Genomic DNA, 21,110 nt, shown 5'->3' on the forward strand with positions numbered 1-21,110 from the left:
TGGAAGAAGGTAGTGATAAATATGAACCTAGACCATGTGATCAGTTACAGAAATGAAGAATGTAATGCTGTTTTGTTCAGGTTATACTATTGAAGTTGTAAGATATTAAGTAAAGAATGAATATTACCCAAGGATTTGCACCCTATTCTGGAGAGATTTAATGTGTTTCCAGTTATATGCAGGACGGTTGAGTATTGTTAGGTGAAAGAAAAAAATGTGTATTTTATTGTTTTTTATTTAGAAATTAGGTACGGTTTAAGGTAGTATGTACAGTTGCCAAGTTGACAAAGGGTGGACTGTCATGGTCAGGTTCATGTGTCAACTTGGCCAAGTGGTGGTTGGGAAAGTGCTGGCTTGTCTGTTGCAATGAGGATATTTTATAGAATTAAATCATGATCATGTCACCTGCATCCACAGCTGATTCCATTTGTAATCAGCCAAAGAGGAGTGTCTTCTGCAATGAGTGATGCTCAATATAATCACTGAAAACCTTTTAAGGAGGATTCAGAAGAGACAGGTTCTTCCTGCTTTGGCTGGTGAGCCTCTTCTGTGGAGTTCATCCAGACCTTCCATTGGAATCATCAGCTTCACAGCCTGCCCTGCAGATTTGGGACTCTGCGTTCCTGCAGTCACCTGAGATAGTTTTATAAATTTTATATTTGTGAGTGTTCCCTGTTGATTCTGTTTCTCTAGAGAACCCTAACTAATACAACAACTTTTAAGACATAGTAAAGCTAGTTGCCAAATTTATCTGAAAGGGAAATAGACCCTGAATAGCCAACAGCATCCTAAAAAAGAAGAACAAAGTAGGAGAATTAAACTTCCTGACTTTAAAGATTATTATAAAACCACAAGTGGTCAAAACACAGGGTGCAAGAATAGTTCAGTGGTAGAATTCTTGCCTGCCATGTAGGAGACCCGGGTTCAATGCCTGGTCTTTGCACTTCCCCCAAAACAAGCAATGTGACCCCATCATACAGCATAAAAAAAGCCACAGTGGTCAAAATAACATGACACTGGTACAAAGAGAAATATTGATCAAAAGAATCTAATCAAAAGTGAAAAAATAGACTACCAAATGTATGGTTAACTGATTTTTGACAAGGCCCCAAATCCAAGAAAATAGTAAAATTTTCCAAGAAAATAGAAAATTGCAAGAAAATAGTCTTTTCAATAAATTGGCATGAAAGAAATGGACATCAAGAGGCAAAGAATGAAAGAGGATACTTACCTCACACCCTATACAAAAATCCACTCAAAATGGATATAACATCTATATATAACTCTTAGCACCATAAATCTTCTAGAAGAAAATGTAGGGAAACATCTTCAAGACCTAGTAATAGGAGGTAGCTTCCTAAACTTTACAACTGAAGCACAAGCAACAAAAGAAAAAATAGATATATTGGAACTCCTGAAAATCAAATGCTTCTGCACCTCAAAAGGTTTTGTCAAAAAAGGTGAAGAGATAGCCAACTCACTAGGAGAAAATATTTGTAAATCACACATTGGACAAAGTTTTGGTATCTTGTATACATAAAGAAATCATACAAATCAACAATAAAAGAACAAAGAACCTAATTATAAAATGGGTTAAAGATATGAATAGGCATTTTTTCTGAAGGGCAAGTACATGTGGCTCAAATGCACATGAAGAGATTGTCATTTTCATTAGCTATAAGGGAAATGCAGATGAAAAATACAACGAGATACCCCCTCACACCTATAAGAATGGCTGCTATTAAACAAACAGGAAACTATAAATTTTGGAGAGGATGTGGAGAAATTGCAACACTTATGTGCTGCTTGTGGGAATGTATAATTATGCAGTCACTATGGAAGACTGGCAGTTCCTTAGGAAACTAAATATGGAGTTGTCCTACGACCCAGCAATAGCACTACTTGGTATATACCCAGAAGAGCTGAAAGCAGTGACAGGAACAGACATTTACACACCAGTGTTCATGGCAATACTACTCACAATCAATAAAAAACTGAAATAATTCAAATGCTCATCAACAGACAAGTGGATTAACAAAATGTGGTATATGCATACAATGGAATATTAAGTAGTAAGAGGAAATTATGTTCTGCAGCACATGAAAAGATGGATGAGCCTTGAGGACATAATACTGACTGAAATAAACCAGACACACAAGGATAGATATTATATGATTCCACTTTTATGACCATGGTAAAGATAAAATCAGAAGCTTATAATACAGAATATAGGAGACTTTGTGATACGTAGAGCTAGAGATGGGTGAATTGTTAGCTAATGAAGTTGAACTCAACTGTAAGTGAAGAGAAAGAAATGAAAGTGGTTCTCTAGTGGGTCTATTAGTAATATTATGATATTAAAGGTGAACATGATTGAAAAGGGTTGTATAGACTAGGCTTCCCTCTGATTAACACTAAAAATATAAATAAGTTCTTGCAAGAACTACTTCAAAGGTATGATTCCTGTACAGAGTGTTTAAGTCCAGGGTATAGGAAAACACAGCTATGTTAAAAGGATAACATCAGCTGTATCACAGCAACAGCAGGGGTATATGATGCAGGGAGGGACTAGAGATAATTGGAGGTTTACATTTCATATTTGGTGAGGGCATGTATATTGGTTTCTTTCTCTTGGGAACAACAAAATTCTTTAAAACTGAGAGTGTTGATGACCTGCAGACTTTGTGCCCTATTCATTGGGCCCCATACACTTAATGAATGCAGGTGGCTAAAAGATGCACTAACTGAGAAGTAGATTGGTGAATGATAGCATATACATATAATTGAATATTGTGCTGCTACAAAAGGAAACAAAGTCGTGAGGCATGGAATGATGTGATCAGCCGGTGGGTCATTTTGTGAGGCAAAATAAGCCAGAAATGAAAGAACAAGCATTGATTTGTCTCCTTTAGAAAATGCTTATAAGAAAGCAATGGTCTGTACTCAGTAATTCTTAACATCATCACATAGATTGTAGAACGGTATGATTTCTAAATGTTGTGTTAATTTCTTTTTTTTTTTCTTTCTTTCCGTTAATAAAAAAAAAAGAAAGCAATGGTCTGGATGGTAAGCTCTTATAGCATACACATTTAGTCTGAAGTAGTAATTATTATGTTCTGGATTTTGAGATATTTTGTTTTATATATCTGAAACCTGGTATTTAGCAATAAGAAGGAAGCCAATCAGGTGGGGATTAAAGTAATTAAGAACACAGAGGTAAGGAATACATTGTCTGTATTTTAGAACTGCAACTACTCTTTAAGACCAAAGGAAGAAAGTTTTATTTTGTCCAGAACCTAAACTTTCTGTAGCACATAACCAACCTCAACCTATCCAGATAGCTCATTTGAACAATTGAAGCACACATATCCCAAAATAAGAATGATGGCCTTTAGTTGTGTATAGCTTAATTCCTGGATAGCTTAATGCCTGGATATAACCTAGAATATAATAAGCAGATAATTAAAAAGTATTGGCAATGTCCCTTGAGGGATGGAAGAAAAAATAATGAAGTATTAAACTTTACCATCATGGAAGCCCCTGATATGGTGTCAAATGTTGGGGACAATCAAATGAATTAACCAAGCCCTTGATCTTGAGGCTTACTCTTGTGAAGTTTCTATAGTCAGGGGGGAACTTAGCCTAACTATAGGCATGACTAAGAGTTACTTCTGGAGGACCTCTTTTGTTGCTCAGATGTAGCCTCACTCTCTCTAAGCCCAACTCTGTAAGTGAAATCATTGCCCTACCCTGTACATAGAACATGACATCCAGGGGTGAAAGTCTCCCTGGCAGCATGACCCCTAGGAAGTCCAGCCTTGGCACCAGGGGACCAACAATTCCATCCTGACCAAAAGAGGAGAGAAGAAGTGTAACTAATAAAGTATTAGTGCCTGTGAGAGTTCAAATAGATTTGAGAAGCTACTCTGGAGGTCACTTTTATGCAAGCTGGTTAAACATTGTTCCTTATCATAACTTGTCAACCTCCAACCAAAACCACTCTGGCCTATCCTAAGGAACACCTTGGGGAATATATAAGATTTTACTAAGGTTCCATGAACTAGGGTAACTTTCCAGAAACCTACAACCTCCAGATTTGTCCTTGGAAAAGCTCAGAATATTGTTGCCAAAAATTCCTGTAGTACAAAAAAAAAAAAAAAAACAATAGAAGTTCTCCAGAACTTCAGAGAAAAAAAAATGAATCTATACAAAGAAATGAAAAGTTCAAGGCATGAGAGCTATGTGAAATTTTTTGTAAAAGACAACTGTGTGCACCAAAAATATTGGCATTTTTATTTCTGGATTTTTAATACATTTGGAAGTCAAATATATGGCAACAATGTCTGAAATGACAAGGAACAAATGAAATTAGAAATTTTTAAGGTTCTTGTATTTTTAATGAAGAGTGATAATAATATTTGCTTGTTTTTCTTAGAAAAGATGCAGCATTACAGAAAGAATCATGCAGGAAATACAGACATCCCTATGCACCATCTCAATTTTCCCTATTTACAATTTGGATCAGTTTGTTGCTTTTGTTACAATATATTAATATAAATAAACTGTTAATTCTCTTAACTGTCATCTATAGATTACAGAAGGGTACACCATGGTGTTGTACAGTATCTATGGGTTTTTTAGACTTTTATTTATACAATATCTAATTTTGCACTTAACCACTAACAAACATAGAATTCAATGATGTTGATATTCATAATGTTATGTTATTATCACCACCATTCATTGGCAACAGTTTTCCTTCACCTTAAACAGAAACTTTGCAGTGATTAATCATTAACTCTCCATTCCTTATCCCAACCCTGACCCTGATAACCTATATTCTAGTTTCTGACTCTGAGTTTGCACATACTAATTATTTTTATCAAAGAAAACACACAACATTTGTCTTTTAGATCTTACTTATTTCACTCAAAATGATGTTTCAATCTCTTGTATGTTGTTACCTGTATGAGAAAATTCATTTTCATGGTGGAATAATATTCCTTTTTTTGTTTATACCATCTTTTTCTTATCCATTTATCTGGTGATGGACATTTGGGTTGCTTCCCTCTTTTGGCAATTATGAATAGTGCCACTATGAACTTTGGTATGCAAGTATGTATTTGAGACTCTTATTTTAATTCTTTAGGGTATATACCTAGAAATGAGTCTATCAGGTTATGTGGTAAATATACACAAAACCTTCAGAGAGGCCTCCAATCTCTTTACCGGCATCATTTTACAATCTAGTCCACTGAAAAAGTGTTCCCTTTGCTCCAAATCATCTCCAGTACTTTTAATTTTGTTTTTCATAGTCTGTAATCTAGTGAGCTTGAAATGATATCTCATTGTACTTTTGATTTGCATTTCTTTACTGTTATTGATGTTGCACCTCAATATTTGTGTGCAAATAGATGTAGTTTCTAGAAGTATACATTCTATAGAAACCTATAATATTTTGAGTTAATTTCTTGATATCCTTGATTGAAGAATTTTAATACAGAAAATTTGCAAAGCCAACAATTGGTAATGAATCCAAATTTTGTGACATCCCATAACTTTTGAGCCACTAAGTTGTTAATAGTTCCTTTAAAAATGACTGTATGTACTGTGGAATGGCAGTTTTACTTTTCTATACTGTTCCATGTGTATTCAGTAAAGTATGTTTCCTTCTCTTTCTTGTTTTGGAATTTCTATTTAAACTTAAGCAATGATTATTGATTGTATTTGTCAATTCAAGTGATTTTTATTCTTTTTTAAATACATTGAGGTTTTCATTGTAGGATTATATTTGTTCACATTTCTAAATGCTTTTTGAAAGAATAAAATAAAGTTTAACCTTTGCTTTTGGATTTAAGTTTTAATGAATTCTCACAAGTTCATCAATATTTATTAATTTATTCAAATAATTAAATGTGGCATATTCTCTACATACAGAAATTCATACAAAATTTAACTTATCATATATGATATCCCCATATAAACCATTGTACAAACATTTATTTATTGCTCTGAACTTTATGTTGTCCAAAATCTGTATTTATTGTAATTATTTTTTGTTTTGTATGCTTGTGGTTATGTCTTTGATAATATTATATTTTAGTAATGTATCTTTTTAACAAATCTCCCATCTTACATATGTGTTGTTTTTTATTACATTTTAGCTCTTTACATTTTCTTTTTTTATGAATTCTGTTGACTTTGTTTTATTAGAAACAATGGCAAACACACTTTCTAATTTTTCAGGCAGTAATAAGTTCAGGAACTGCTTATGTTTTAATTGAATTCAGACTACTCTGTCCTCTTATAACATATGCTAGAATTCATTTGTGATGTTAAATAAATGTAATATAACATTTGGGGAATATGACAAGACTAGAATATTTACATTGTCCCTTATTCACTGTGTGTATATCAGTGTGTATCATATTTTATTTAAGATGCAGTCTGAAGTGTTTAATTTATTTGTATATTTTAAAGAAATTTAACAACAAAAAAGAAAACATTCTTAACATATGATCATTCTGTTCTACATATATAATCAGTAATTCACAATATCATCACATAGTTGCATACTCATCATCATGATCATTTCTTAGAACATTTGCATCAAGTCAAAAAAAGAAATAAAAAGATAACAGAGAAAGAAATAAAACAAAAACAGAAAAATAAGATTATACATACCATACCCCTTACTCCTCCCTTTCATTGATCACTAGCATTTCAAACTGAATTTATTTTAACATTTCTTCCCCCATTATTTATTTCTATTCCATATGTTCTACTCATCTGTTAACAAGGTAGATAAAAGGAGCATCAGACACTAGGTTTTCACAATCTCCACAGTCACATTGTGAAGGCTATATCATTATTCAATCATCACTAAGAAACATGGCTACTGGAACACAGCTCTACATTTTCAGGCAGTTCCCTCCAGCCTCTCCATTACATCTTGAACAACAAGGTGATATCTACTTAATGTTTAAGAATAATCTCCAGGATAACCTCTTGACTCTGTTTGAAATCTCTCAGGCCTTGACACTTTGTCTCATTTCACTTTTACCCCTTTTGGTCACAAAGACTTTCTCAATCCCTTGATGCTGAGTGTCAGCTCGTTCTAGGGGTCCCTTCAATCCCTTGATGCTGAGTCTCAGCTCATTCTAGGATTTCTGTCCCACATTATCAGGAAGGTCCACATGCCTGGGAGTCATGTCTCATGAACTCCCAGAGGGGGAGAGTGGTGAGCTTGCTTGTTGTGTTGGCTGGAGAGAGAGGCCACATCTGAGCAACAAAAGAGGCTCTCTTAGGGGTGACTCTTAGGCCTAAATTTCAAGAAGGCTTGACCTATTCTTTGTGGGGTTAAGTTTCATATGAACAAACTCCAAGACTGGGGGCTTAGTCTACAGCTTTGGTTACCCACACTGCTTGTGAGAATATCAAGAATTCAACTTGGGGAAGTTGAATCTTCCCCCTGTCTCACCCTTCCTTGAAGGGGACTTTGCAAATACTTTTCCACTCACTGATCAAATCACTCTGGAAAAACCAACAAAATCTCATGTCCTACCCAAGGTTCCATGTGCTTATGGTGTTCAACCAAGCTATGTACATAAGTTATATAAGGAAATGCACTAGTCAAAATATAAATTTTGTGCCAAATAAACATTTTTTGCTTTAGTTTCACACATAAGTTGGCATTTTAAAATATTGATTACCATCTATTTTCAACACCCTACAGTAATGACATTCTGTTGTTCTTCCTCGTGCAAAAACATTTTAAAGATTTGTACATGTAGTCACTATCATTAAACACTCTAGGCATTCCTGGACTATATTATCTTAATCTTTATCATCTATCTTTCTTTCTGATTTCATTTGTGCCCCCAACCCTCCTCCCTTTATCATTCTCACATTTAGCTTCATTCAGGTTTTTAACATAATTGTATTAAAGTTAGTTAGCATTGTGCTGTCCATTTCGAGTTTGTATATTCAGTCCTGTTGCACAATCTGTATCCCTTCAGCTCCAATAACCCAATATCTTACCCTATTTCTGTCTCCTGATGATCTCTGTTACCAGTGAAATATTCCAAATTTATTTACTAATGTCAGTTCATATCAGTGAGACCATACAGTATTTGTCCTTTTGTTTTTGGCTAATCTTACTCAGCATAATGTCTTCAAGGTCCATCCATGTCGTTACATACTTCATAACTTTATTCTGTCTTATAGCTGCATAATATTCCATCATATGTACATACCACAGTTTATTTAGCCACTCATCTGTTGATGGAAATTTTGGCTGTTTCCATCTCTTTGCAATTGTAAATAATGCTGCCATAAATGTTGATGCACAAATGTCTGCTTGTGTCCTTGCCCTCATGTCCTTTGAGTAGATACCTGACAATGGTATTGCCAGGTCATATGGCAATTCTACATTCAGCTTTTTGAGGAACCGCCAAACTGCCTTCCACAGCAGTTGCCCCATTTGACATCCCCACCTACAGTGGATAAGTATGCCTAGGAGTCCACATCCTCTCCAGCACTTGTCACTTTCTGTTTTATTGATAATGGCCATTCTGGTTGGTGTGAGATTTTATCTCATTGTGGTTTTTATTTGCATTTCTCTAGTGGACAGGGAAGTTGAGCATCTCTTCATGTGCCTTTTGGCAATTTGTATTTCTTCTTCTGAGAAGTGTCTTTTCAAGTCTTTTTCCCATTTTGTAATTGGACTGGCTGTCTTTTTGTTGTTGAGTTGAACAATCTCCTTATAAATTCTGGATACTAGACCTTTATCTGATATGTCGGTTCCAAATATTGTCTCCCATTGTGTAGGCTGTCCTTTTGTTTTCTTGATGAAGTTCTTCAATGCACAAAAGTGTTTAGTTTTGAGGAGTTTCCATTTCTTTCTTCAATGTTTTTGCTTTGCATGTAAGGTCTATAAAACCACCTCCAAGTATAAGAATATAAGATATTTCCCTACATTTTCTTCTAACAGTATTATGGTCTTAGATCTAATGTTTAGGTCTTTGATCCATTTTGAGTTAACTTTTGTATAGAGTGTGAAATATGGGTCCTCTTTCATTCTCTTGTATATGGATATCCAGTTCTCTAGGCACCATTTATTGAAGAGACTATTCTGTCCCAGGTGAGTTGGCTTGACAGCCTTATCAAAGATAAAATGTCCATAGATGAGAGGGTCTATATCTGAACACTCTGTTCAATTCCATTGATCAATATATCTATTTTTATGCCAGTACCATGCTGTTTTGACCACTGTAGCTTCATAATATGCCTTAAAGTCAGGCAGCATGAGACCTCCGACTTCATTTTTTTTCTCAGGATACTTTTGGCTATTCGGGGCACCCTACCTATCCAGATAAATTTGTTTATTGGTTTTTCTATTTCTAAAAAGTAAGTTGTTGGGATTTTAATTGATATTGCATTTGAATCTGTAAATCAATTTAGGTAGAATTGATATCTTAACTATGTCCAGTCTTCCAATCCATGAACACAATATGCCCTTACATCAATTTAGGTCTTTTGTGATTTCTTTTAACAAATTCATGTAGTTTTCTTTCTATAGGTCTTTCATCTCTTTAGTTAAATTTATTCCTAAATATTTTATTCTTTTGGCTGCAGTTGCAAAATGAAATTCGTTTCTTGATTTCCCCCTCAGATTGTTCACTACTAGTGTACAGAAACACTACAGATTTTTGAGTGTTGATCTAGTAACCTGCTATTTTGCTGTACTCATCTATTAGCTCTAGTAGTTTTGCTCTGGATTTTGGGGGATTTTTGACATATAATATTATATCATCTGCAAACAGTGAGATTCCTTGTACTTCTTTTTCTTATCTAATTGCTCTGGTAAGAACTTCCAACATAATGTTGAATAAAAGTGGTGATAGCAGACATCTTTGTCTTGTTCCTGTTCTTAGGAGGAAAGGTTTCAGTTTTTCCCCATTGAGGATGATATTAGCTGTGGGTTTTTCATATATTCCCTTTATCATTTTAAGGAATTTCCCTTCTATTCCTATCCTTTGGAGTGTTTTCAACAGGAAAGGACGTTGAATTTTGTCAAATATTTTTATGTATCAAATGGAGATGATCATGTGGTTTTTCTGCTTTCATTTGTTGATATGGTGTATTACATTAATTGATTTTCTTACATTGAACCATCCTTGCATACCTGGGATGAATCCTACTTGGTCATGATGTATAATTCTTTTAATGTGTTGCTGGATTCGATTTGCTAGAATGTTGTTGAGAATTTTTTCATCTATATTCATTAGAGAGATTGGTCTGTAGTTTTCCTTTTTTATAATATCTTTGTCTGGATTTGGTATGACGGTGATGTTGGCTTTATAAAATGAGTTAGACTTTCTCTCCTTTTCAATTTATTTGAAGAGTTTGAGCAGGATTGGTACTAATTCTTTCCAGAATCCATGGTAGAATTCACATGTGAAGCCATCTGGTCCTGGACTTTTCTTTTTGGGGAGTTTCTTAATGACTGATTCAATTTCTTTACTTGTGATTGGTTTGTTGAGGTCATCTATTTCTTTTTGAGTCAAAATTGGTTGTTCATGCCTTTCTAGGAAGTTGTCCATTTCATCTACATTATTGTATTTATTAGCATAAAGTTCATAGTATCCTGTCATTACTTCTTTTATTTCTTTGGAGTCGGTGGTTATGTCTCCTCTTCCATTTCTGATCTTATTCATTTGCATCCTCTCTTCTTCTTTTTGCCAATCTTGTTAAGGGTCCATCAATCTTAATTTTCTCATAAAACCGGCTTCTGGTTTTATTGATTTTCTCAATTGTTTTCATGTTCTCAATTTCATTTATTTCTGCTCTATTCTTTGTTATTTCTTTCCTTTTGCTTGTTTTGGGGTTAGTTTGCTGTTCTTTCTTTACTTCTTCCAAGTGGACAGGTAATTCCTTGATTTTTGCCTTTCTTCTTTTTTGATATAGGCATTTAGGACAAAAATTTCCCTCTTAGCATTGCCTTTGCTGCTTCCCATAAATTTTGATATGTTGTGTTTTCATTTTCATTTGCCTCAAGATATTGACTAATTTCTCTTGTAATTTCTTCCTTGACCCACTGGTTGTTTAAGAGTGTGTTGTTGAGCCTCCACATATTTGTGCATTTTCTGGCACTCTGCCTATTATTGATTTCCAACTTCATTCCTTTGTGATCTGAGAAAATGTGTTGTATGATTTCAATCTTTTAAATTTATTGAGACTTGCTTTGTCACACAGCACATGGTCTATTCTTGAGAATGATCCATGAGCACTTGAGAAAAAGGTGTATCCTGCAGTTGTGGGGTGTAATGTTCTATAAATGTCTGTTAAGTCTAGCTCATTTATTGTATTATTCAAATTCTCTGTTTCTTTATTGATCCTCTGTCTAGATGTTCTGTCCATTGATGAGAGTGGGGAGTTGAAGTCTCCAACTATTATGGTAGATGTATCTATTTCTCTTTTCAGTGGTTTCAGTGTTTTCTGCACGTATTTTTGGAGCATTCGGTTCAGTGCATAAATATTTATGATTGTTATGTCTTTGTGTTGAACAAGTTCCTTTTATTAGTACATAGTATCCTTTGTCTTTTTTAACTGTTTTATATTTGAAGTCTTCTGTCACCTTATTTAGTGATAAAATAGCTTCCTAATATCTGTCCAATACTTTTTGAAGGTTGGGATACCTTATTGTCTATTAAAATAATTATATACTTCAAGAACACAGCTCTCATTTGCCTTTCTCTCCAAAACAAGATGAACTAGTTCACATTAGTTAGAGTGATTAGTATTATTAAAATGTTATTTTGCCCATTCTTGTTATCTCTTTTCTAACAATCAACTTTTTTCCATATGATACAGGTGGGACATTGAGATATGAAACTTATCAGCTTCTTTATCACACCATTCAACATTCAATAGCTTCCAGAGTGACACAGTTTCTACCTGACAACTTTCCTGGAATTGTTTTTTTATTATTGTGCTTAAAATTAAAAACAATTTCTTATCTTTAATCATTTCCATTATCTGCTTTTTTAGATGCGTATGGTTGTATTGTCTGAGATTCTTAGTGATTTATTATTGGTTTGCTTTGCCCGTGTACAGGGTAGATAATTTCTTCTTGAGTTTGCGATTAGTATGTCCAATGTCTATTTCAGCTGCATTGTCCTGAATAAAAAAGCAGTAATGCAGTTCTCTATGCACTTGGAGTTAGCTCTGCCCATGTAAACATGAACAACTCTGACTGGTTTCATTTATGGGAAAAAGACTTAAAAGCAAGTACATGCTTCACCATATTATTTACAATTTGCATTTCCTCATAGCAGATCATGGCCCCTTACAGATCTGTTGACTTCATACACGAAGAGTTCATTAGTGAGCATGTAATATTGCAAACAGATGAGATTAAAGTTATCAGTTTAAATTGTGAAATAATACATGCAAATAGGTACTATCTTTCCCCTTATTCATAATAAGGGAATACAAATTTATTACCTTTTTGATTATATGGATATCACAGGTTCATTGTAGTAAACATCAAAAATTCAGAAGGGCAAAATAAAAATCATTGAAAAATAAATGCTTAAATATCTACAATTAAAATTTGATTACTATATTTACATTTTCATTTCCAATATGTATATATGCATAACCATGTGTATGACATACATACAATATTTTTGTAGCAGATATCTTAACTATTATTTAAATAATAAATAAATTTCTATCTTCTTCCTAATTTTCCTATCCATATTTCATCTCAATGAATATATATATATTAAAAATATGTGAATATTATCGTGTCTCTTCTCAGTATGTGTATATATTTTAAATGATATCTATTTGATCCAATCATTGTATTGTATTCTGTTGAAATCTTTAATCCAATATGCATATCAACCGTAGCTAATATTCACTTGTATTGATGTGTCATCGTGTTTATAAAACTGCATCCGTATTGAAAGTTCTTTTTTTTTTTTCCAGGGAATGGCTTCTCTCAAGAAACATTGCTTGGCAAAACTGCATACGTATTTTATGTAACGCACATTTCTAATTTGGTTTTTTTTTTAATGTGTTAATGATAATGACTATATAGAGAAGTTCGTTGCCCGCATGTGCAGAATAAGTGTGAGGGAACGAAACCCACTCACACATGTGAGCTTACAGATGCGAACTAGGCATTATTTAAATCTCTGGACAAAATTTAACGTTTTTTTTTTACCTTCACCACTTGCCAGTAGCTTTCTCCTGAAAATATATATGTACATATATATATATCAAGAGAGATTGATCTTGAATTTTGGTATTTCTTTATAATGCTGCTTAAATTTTTTATCAATGCTGGTATTGTTCATAGGAGGTGGCTCTCATTAATATATCCCAGCTCAGTTGCTCCCTTTAAAGAGAACCACTCTTGGCAGAGTGGCTGCTGTTTGATGTAACTGCATTTTTTACTGGACCAGCAGCTGGGACCTAATTTAGTTTTTAAAATAACATCTAAAGGGCAGGCAATGTTGACTGAGCGGCAGAGTTCTAACCCGCCATGCCAGAGGCTTGGCTTCAATTCCCAGTGCCTGCCCCTGTTACAAAAAATAAAAAATAAAAAGTAGCTAAATCATTTGTTACACTGTGTGAAAATTATTTGCAATAAGTGCTATACGAGAGTCTACATTATAAATGACTATTACATCAGCAATTATCAAAAGTGTTTTTTTTTATTGAGAGGGGACATTGCACAATAAAATTATAGAATTATTAATGGAACAATTTGCAAATTGATGATGAATATATAATTTGGAAGGCAATACAAAAAGATCTCTCAATATTAAATTCCAGACACTGGAAATAATTGCTACTGAATTTTGAGGCAACAGATATTGTTAAAAGTAAATATCTGCAGAAACTTCATTACAAATATATGACAAAGCATTTCTTGTAAATATAACTCATTCTTTAATGAACTGAATTATTTACCAAGAAATTTTCTCAGTGCCATTATGACATCTTTGTTCCTTAGACTGTATATCATGGGATTAAACATGGGAGTCACAATGGTATAGAAAAGAGAGAGCATTTTGTCTGTTCCTGATGAGTGACTGGTTTTGGGTGTTAAATATGTGATCATTGCTGATCCATAGAATAACACCACAACCATAAGATGAGATGAGCAGGTGGAGAAAGCTTTGGCCCGATTTGTGGTTGATGGTAATTTAAAAATTGTGCATATGATTTTGGTGTAGGAACAAAGTATTAACAGAAATGGACCCATGACAAACAACATAGCAGCTATGTAGAGCAACATTTCATTCACAAAGGTGTCTTCACAGGCCAGCTTGAGTATTGGGGGGATGTCACAGAAGAAGTGGTTTATACGGTTAGACCTACAAAAGGATAGAGAGAAAATCTGGAATGTCTGCCCTATATCGATTGGAATTCCACTGATATAGGAGCCAGCCACCAGTTGCAAACACATCTTCTGGCTCATGACTAGGGAATAGTGTAGTGGGTCACAAATGGCCACGTAGCGATCATAAGCCATCACAGCCAGGAGGAAGCACTCTGTGCCTCCCAACATAAGGACGAAGTACATTTGTGTAGCACAGGCAACTAAAGAAATTCTTCTTCTCTGTGTCCCAAGATTAATGAGTATTCTGGGAATAGTCACTGATGCATAGCAGATTTCCAAGAAGGAAAAATTTGCAAGAAAAAAATACATGGGTGTCTGGAGAGTAGCATCCAGTTTTGTTATCAGAAATATGGTGCCATTGCCTAACAGTATAATGATATAGATGACCAAGAATAATCCAAATAGAAACCACTGGAGACGGGGAATATCAGCAAAGCCCAAAAGAACAAATTCCCTCAATTCAGTTAGATTTCCTTCTGATGGTTCTTCTTGGTGTTTCATCTGTAGAAATGATAAGTTTACCACGAGCATTTCACTTTACCTTCCTGAATCTCATTACCTGCCCCCTAAATTGTATCTGGGTGTTCAGATTTTTTCCATGTTTCCTGCATTTCTTTCCAATTAAGAATATTACTATTTGAGAATTTCCACTTTCCCCCCTATTTAAATCGTATGGGTCATCACTGTAAGCAGTTCATGAAATTTCCTTTAATAACAGTGTGTTATACATCTGTAATGTATAATGCACCATATAAACCAAACTATACCTTTCTCACCACTGACACTGAGGCCATTTGAAACTTCTGTAGATAGACCCATCACTTTGCCATTTGTTCTCACTTTCAGTGAATTACACTTCTGGACAATCTTGTTGTGCCTCTCAGTGCATTTTCACAACCATGAATCAGTAGCACTGTGCCATAAATTGTTTTCTCACTTTCTTTTTTCAACTACCTATTTCAAATATCACTTTTCTCCACTCTCTTGATGATCTAGAGCATAGAGATTCCATTACATAGTTGATATTATATATAGTCTATATGTCAAAAAAAGAGAGAATAGTTTATTGTGTATAGGAAAATATCATTTTATAAGACATAAGTAAGTTTTACTCAGAAAAATTAGTCTGAGAGATTGATCTAGGATGGAATAATACACAGGATGACCCCAGAAAACAGGTATAGTGTGGAGGTGTCTGATACTTATCCTAATATGTGTGGGTAGCTGAGGAAAGACATTAGCTGCTATACCCAGGGTGCTGTGAGCACCCACCACAATTCTTTGTTGTTCCTAAAAAAAAAAACACAAGACTTCAGATGACAATTTTAAAACTGACTTCACTTTAGAGATATGGATATTGTGACTCACTGAGGTGGACAGTTTGACCAATTTCACATAGGTTTTGTGATGTCAAGACAGTGCATCTATCTTTAATGTACTTGAATCTTCCATGATTGATTATCTAGATTATACTAAGCAATTATTTGAATTTCTAAAGCTTTCTTCCTTGTTTGTGAGAATTAATTGAAAAAATATTAATATTATCACCTACCAATTTAAATTGATCATTTATTAATTCTATCTCCACAGGTTATTACTCTCCTTGTGCCACAGCTTGATTAGCTATGTAAAGGGGCATTGGTTGTCAACCCTTACAGTTGTTACGTGATTTATTCATTTAATATGATTAAAGTGGCTTGAATTGTGACAGAAGGCAAATAACTGATAGATAAACTGTATTTTGAAATTTATCACTTTTCTCCATGTCATATTTCACAATAAAAACATTTAAAAATGCTATATACATACTAGTTATCACTACTAAAAGCTAAATTGTATTATTCTTCTGAATTTTATTGTCTTTATTTTTATATATTTTTTATTTTTATTGTGTCTTTAATTTTATTGTGTATTTCTTTTTATGAGTCTTCTACACAGCATGAAACATAATCCCTCTCTAGTTTACTTTCCAACATACTGGAAAATTATTATGGGAAAGTAGTGAGATGAAAGCAGTGATCAAAATTTTTCAACTATCTCAAGCTATTCAACTATGAGTTGAACATTTTCCATGAATTCTCTGCTTATACTTTGTTTATATTATTTTCTGTATTCTGAGAATTCAACACTTCTATTATGCCTCAAGTTCAACACTTAGTATTACAAATTCCTTTCCTGTGCTTCTCTGCTACACCCATACCCCAACTATTGGCACAAAATGATATGAGAGGCAAGGACTATGACTAATTTCTTACTTGGAATCAATATAGATCCTAGAAAATGGTTATGAATTGAATATATCACTTAATATGTGATTCTGAACTGAAATAAATAAGTTGACACTATTAAGATGACATCATCACTATCAAATGAGAGAGAATTAAGACATGTAAAAAAGAGCCAACAATTAAGTAAGGGACAGCATTTAATCCAAATAATTTCTTTTTCATTGAATAAAGTGACTTTAACTACAAAGTAAACTATAATTCTAATTATACAAACAAATTTTGGGGGATGAAATTATCAGTGCATATTTTTATCAGTAGAGGTACAGAGTAGAAGGAATAAAATAATTTATGTTACTCTTCTTTCCTATAAATGTTTAAGTTCTTTTTAATCAAGATTAATAAAACATGATGCCCTCATTCTTATTTCAGACATAAACATCTGTATGTTCACTGGGAAAATACAAATTATTAAGGGAATCATAACAATATTCTAATTCAGTTAAATATTAGTCACTGTCAATATCTCCACTCTACCTAAACCTCAGCTATGTGCTACATTTGACATAAATTAGCAATTTAAACTCTAAGGTTAATTCAAAAAACAATAGAGAACTTGAAAATTGTTTTATAAGTCCCTAACTTTGTGTGTTTGTTTTGGCAAAACAAATGTTCCTTCCAATCCCCAAATATTGTTATTTATGTCATGGATTATTTTATTTTAAATGTCCTATAATAACGTCAAGGCAAAATACACAAAGCCTATACATATATTAAACATATATATCTTAATATATATATATGTTTAATATATATATGTTAAAAAATCTTGGTTTATAATGCAGTTTTCTTATAATATTGTTTACTATATTTGCAAAAAATTATAACCTTAATCAAAGTTTCACCTTTTCAAATTGAGGTAATACATTTAATATCATCATTTAATTTTAAATTATGTTTACTAGATTCAGAAACATACAGATCCTATTTTAATGAAGAACACATTTTTGACTTTATGTGAAATATTAATATTAAATTTTAGAATATTATGATAATTAGGATATCAATATAAAATCATTCCTGTTTACCTATTTTCCTTAGAATGATGTTGATTCTTTCTCAGTGAAAAGGTCTTAAATACTTAAATTGCTTTAGTTGAAATCAATTGTTTCATTGCATATTCAACCTACCTTTAACATTTTCTGTTCTCTCCGAACACAAAGTGTTCTTTAAATAAAAAGAAGCCATCTTTACCCTGTGGGATTTCTTCCACCTGACACATTTTGATTTCTAATTAAAACTGTCTTTTTGGTGCGCTATTTTTTTTTCAGATGGCACCCACTCTACCCAAAATACTCTTTCTTTTCAGCCTCTTCATGGAGTAGAGTGCTCAGTCCATTTTATTTTTACACATGAGTATGGTGCTGAGCAGTATCATTTGCAACCCTCAAAAACTGACACAAATCCAGTTCTTACTTTATCTATTACAAATACTTTATTCTTGTTAGAACTGAGTTCCCATCCCATTTTATTAAACATGTTGTGTTTGTTTGTTTTCCTCTATAATAAATGTCTATCCATAGTCAGGAGGCAGAATTTGTAGCTCTTCTAATAAATATCCTCATAACAAAGAATATATTACCTGTAAAATATATGATCAATTATGGCAATCTGGGGAACCTACAAGTTACTGTTGATGTATTAAATCTAGCTTAAAATTAATTTTTGATCAAATCTTGTTATGCATAGGCAGAAAATTCTTCCTTTCTTGCAGCATTTTGCCATCTTCCTTTGATTTCATCAATCTTGAAACTCATCTCTAAGGTTGATTACTATAAGTAAACATAGAGATGAGGGAATAAGCCCAACTAAGATAATGGGAAAGTTGCCTGAAAAGTTGTCTGTCTCTTCTGGGCTCCCAGTGTAGGAAAGACTATTCCTTCCAAAACTGAGAAAGTTTAAGAATACTGACTTGAAGCTAAATAATGGGTATCAGAATTAGGATGTTACTCCCTATTATTTAGTAAATAATGATTTCTAAAAGTTTATAATTACAAATAGAAAATATTGCCTAGAGAGGGAACCCTATAGAACTCTGGTACAGAGAACTATTAGGAAAGTTAATTGCAAAGCATCAGGAGCAATGATCTTGTTAGCATAGAAGGTTAGTGGAGAACAGATGGTGAAAGGGGCATCCTGAGGGAACCAGATGTGTCAAAGGACAGTAACGGAGTGAGGAGGCTAAGACCTGAGCTATTGTAGGTGCACATAGATGAAGTAGCCAAGCTGAAAAAGAGTTCCACCAGCTCACATTAGTTCAGTGGATTATTGTGCATAAATACAGGAATTTTTTGATGCCAGAGAAAACGAAGTTTATATGAAGATAATTTCAAAAGATAATTAGTCATATAATAAAGATAGCATAGCAAAGCAGAGAAATATGGTCTTTACAATAAATTCTATTGGGACAACTAGGTAGACTTTTAGGAAAAAATGATGTTTTATAATTAGTACTTCATTGTACAGAAGGAAACACTCACTCCAAATGGTGCAGAAGTTTAGATATTCAGAAAAGGATTTCTAAGAAAAAGTTTTTAAAAATAATTTTGCACAAAGAAAGCTTCTAACTATGACTCAAAATTTGAAATGTAAGGAAAAAAATAGAAAAAATTGGTATGTAAAAATAATAATTCTGCATGGTAAAAACAGAAATACCTCAAAAGTGAAGTCAAAATAGAATCAAGAAAGTGGGAAAAGTAAATATAAATCATATTTAATATGAACAGCTAATTGTCCCAATAAATAAATGGACTCAGATATGAACAGGAAAGCTTTCATTATATATGTCTCACACTGTGTCCAAAGAGAGTGATGAGTCCAGACATCACACGTTTGAGTCCCTCTCACACCTCATCCTATATGTCTTCTCCTTATGCTCCTTCCTAGTATAATAAAACTATAATCACAAGTGAAGTCCAAAATCCAAGTAGAAAAGTGGACCAAGCACATGAATTAACTATGCACAGAAAATGGAATGAAATCATCCCTCAAATATTTGAAAAGTTACTCAGTTTCACTGGTTAAAAAATGAATTGAATTTTAAAACTGTACAGATATTTCTTATGCAATCTCTTAAGAAAACACATAACACTACTGTGGTTGGGGACAGTTCCTACGTAGGTTAAAGTGGCTATGGTAATAGTCCTTGCATGCTGGGCAGGCCACCTCCGCGTGGCGAGTGGATGGGATGCCAACATCTTCTGTGTCCTAATGCTCCTGCTTGTTGGTGTCTTGGCCAAATTACCTAAAGAAATCCATATCTGTGACCAGCTGATGGAGGAGGAAGGAATTGAGATGTTTGCCTTTCAGGGAGAAATCAATCTATTGATGTCACTGATCATCAGTATTTTCTTGTTGAACAAAGAAATCTTGAAGGAGCTTCTATCAAGCACATCAGATGCTTTGGACAAAATAAAATATGAAAGCTTCACAGATTCTGGTAAGTTAAAAGAACTACATTTAATCTCATTCCATACAAACAAGATCAAATCCTCCCTATGGCAATACTGGAATTGGAATGACAAGGACAACTTGATCAATTACCTTGACACTAAGTCTCAGGCCAAGGCATTCGTGGAAGCTTTGCAGGCTGGTGCAGATATCTCTATCATGGCCAGTTTGGTATTGTTTTTTTTCTGCAAGTTTGGTTATTGGAGGTAGTTTAGAAGTTTAACCTCAGTATTATCGTATAACTTTATGAATCTATGTGTATCGCCTCAGTATTATTGTTGTATAACTTTATGAATTTATGTGTATCACTTTGTGCATTCATGCATATTATTCTGTGTATCTGTGTGAATCACTATATATTGATGCATTGCAGAAAGGTATGCAAGCTTTCTCGAAGGAAGAAAAGCAGAATGTCTGCAGTGCGGTAAATCACATCCAAGCTTACTCAAACCTGTCTGAAGGTATTGGTGTGCAAAGAAGGAGGCTGCCAGGCCTGTTTCTTGCCATGTCCAGGAGCGGCCCTTATGTCGGAAAAGGAGTTCAGCTAAGAGCCAGATAGTAACTCCAACCCTGCAGGTTCTGTTTCTTTACTTTTCCAGTGTTTACCACCCATTCCCTTACTAGCTTCCACCTTGTTCACTAGCCTATATCATCTAGAAACATTTGGGCTCAGACTTTGAACAAAAACTCCTCTGGGTCTGTTGGCAATAAAGTTTTGGCCACTTCTCAGAGGCTCAGGTGCTTTCTTGGGAAAAACGCAATTTCTACTACATCAGTCAAGAAAGTGGTCAAGATCACCAAACATAATGATGGTGAGAAAAATGCCTGGGTCTCTTTTAATGGAAAGATCATATACAATTAGAACTGAAACAGGTGAACCTACTGGTCATGGGACAAAGGTTATTTTGCATGATTAAGAAGACCAAACTGAGTACTTGGAGGAAAAGTGAATAGCA

General features: G+C 33.9%; 1 protein-coding gene across 1 annotated transcript; it reads right to left on the reverse strand.

Annotated features, from left to right (window-relative positions):
* Positions 1 to 13,978: 13,978 nt before the first annotated feature.
* On the reverse strand, positions 13,979 to 14,938 carry LOC143659084 (olfactory receptor 10AG1-like). Its single transcript, XM_077131652.1, has one exon. It carries the CDS (start codon positions 14,918 to 14,920, stop codon positions 13,979 to 13,981), a length of 942 nt encoding a protein of 313 aa, XP_076987767.1. The 5' UTR covers positions 14,921 to 14,938.
* Between the last annotated feature and the right edge of the window lie 6,172 nt (positions 14,939 to 21,110).

Source organism: Tamandua tetradactyla, chromosome 2, assembly GCF_023851605.1.
Source record: "Tamandua tetradactyla isolate mTamTet1 chromosome 2, mTamTet1.pri, whole genome shotgun sequence".
Lineage (NCBI taxonomy): Eukaryota > Metazoa > Chordata > Mammalia > Pilosa > Myrmecophagidae > Tamandua > Tamandua tetradactyla.

What these genes read in the sequence shown, in the direction of transcription:
- LOC143659084 (XM_077131652.1), bottom strand. Translation starts at nt 14,920, where the DNA reads ATGAAACACCAAGAAGAACCATCAGAAGGAAATCTAACTGAATTGAGG.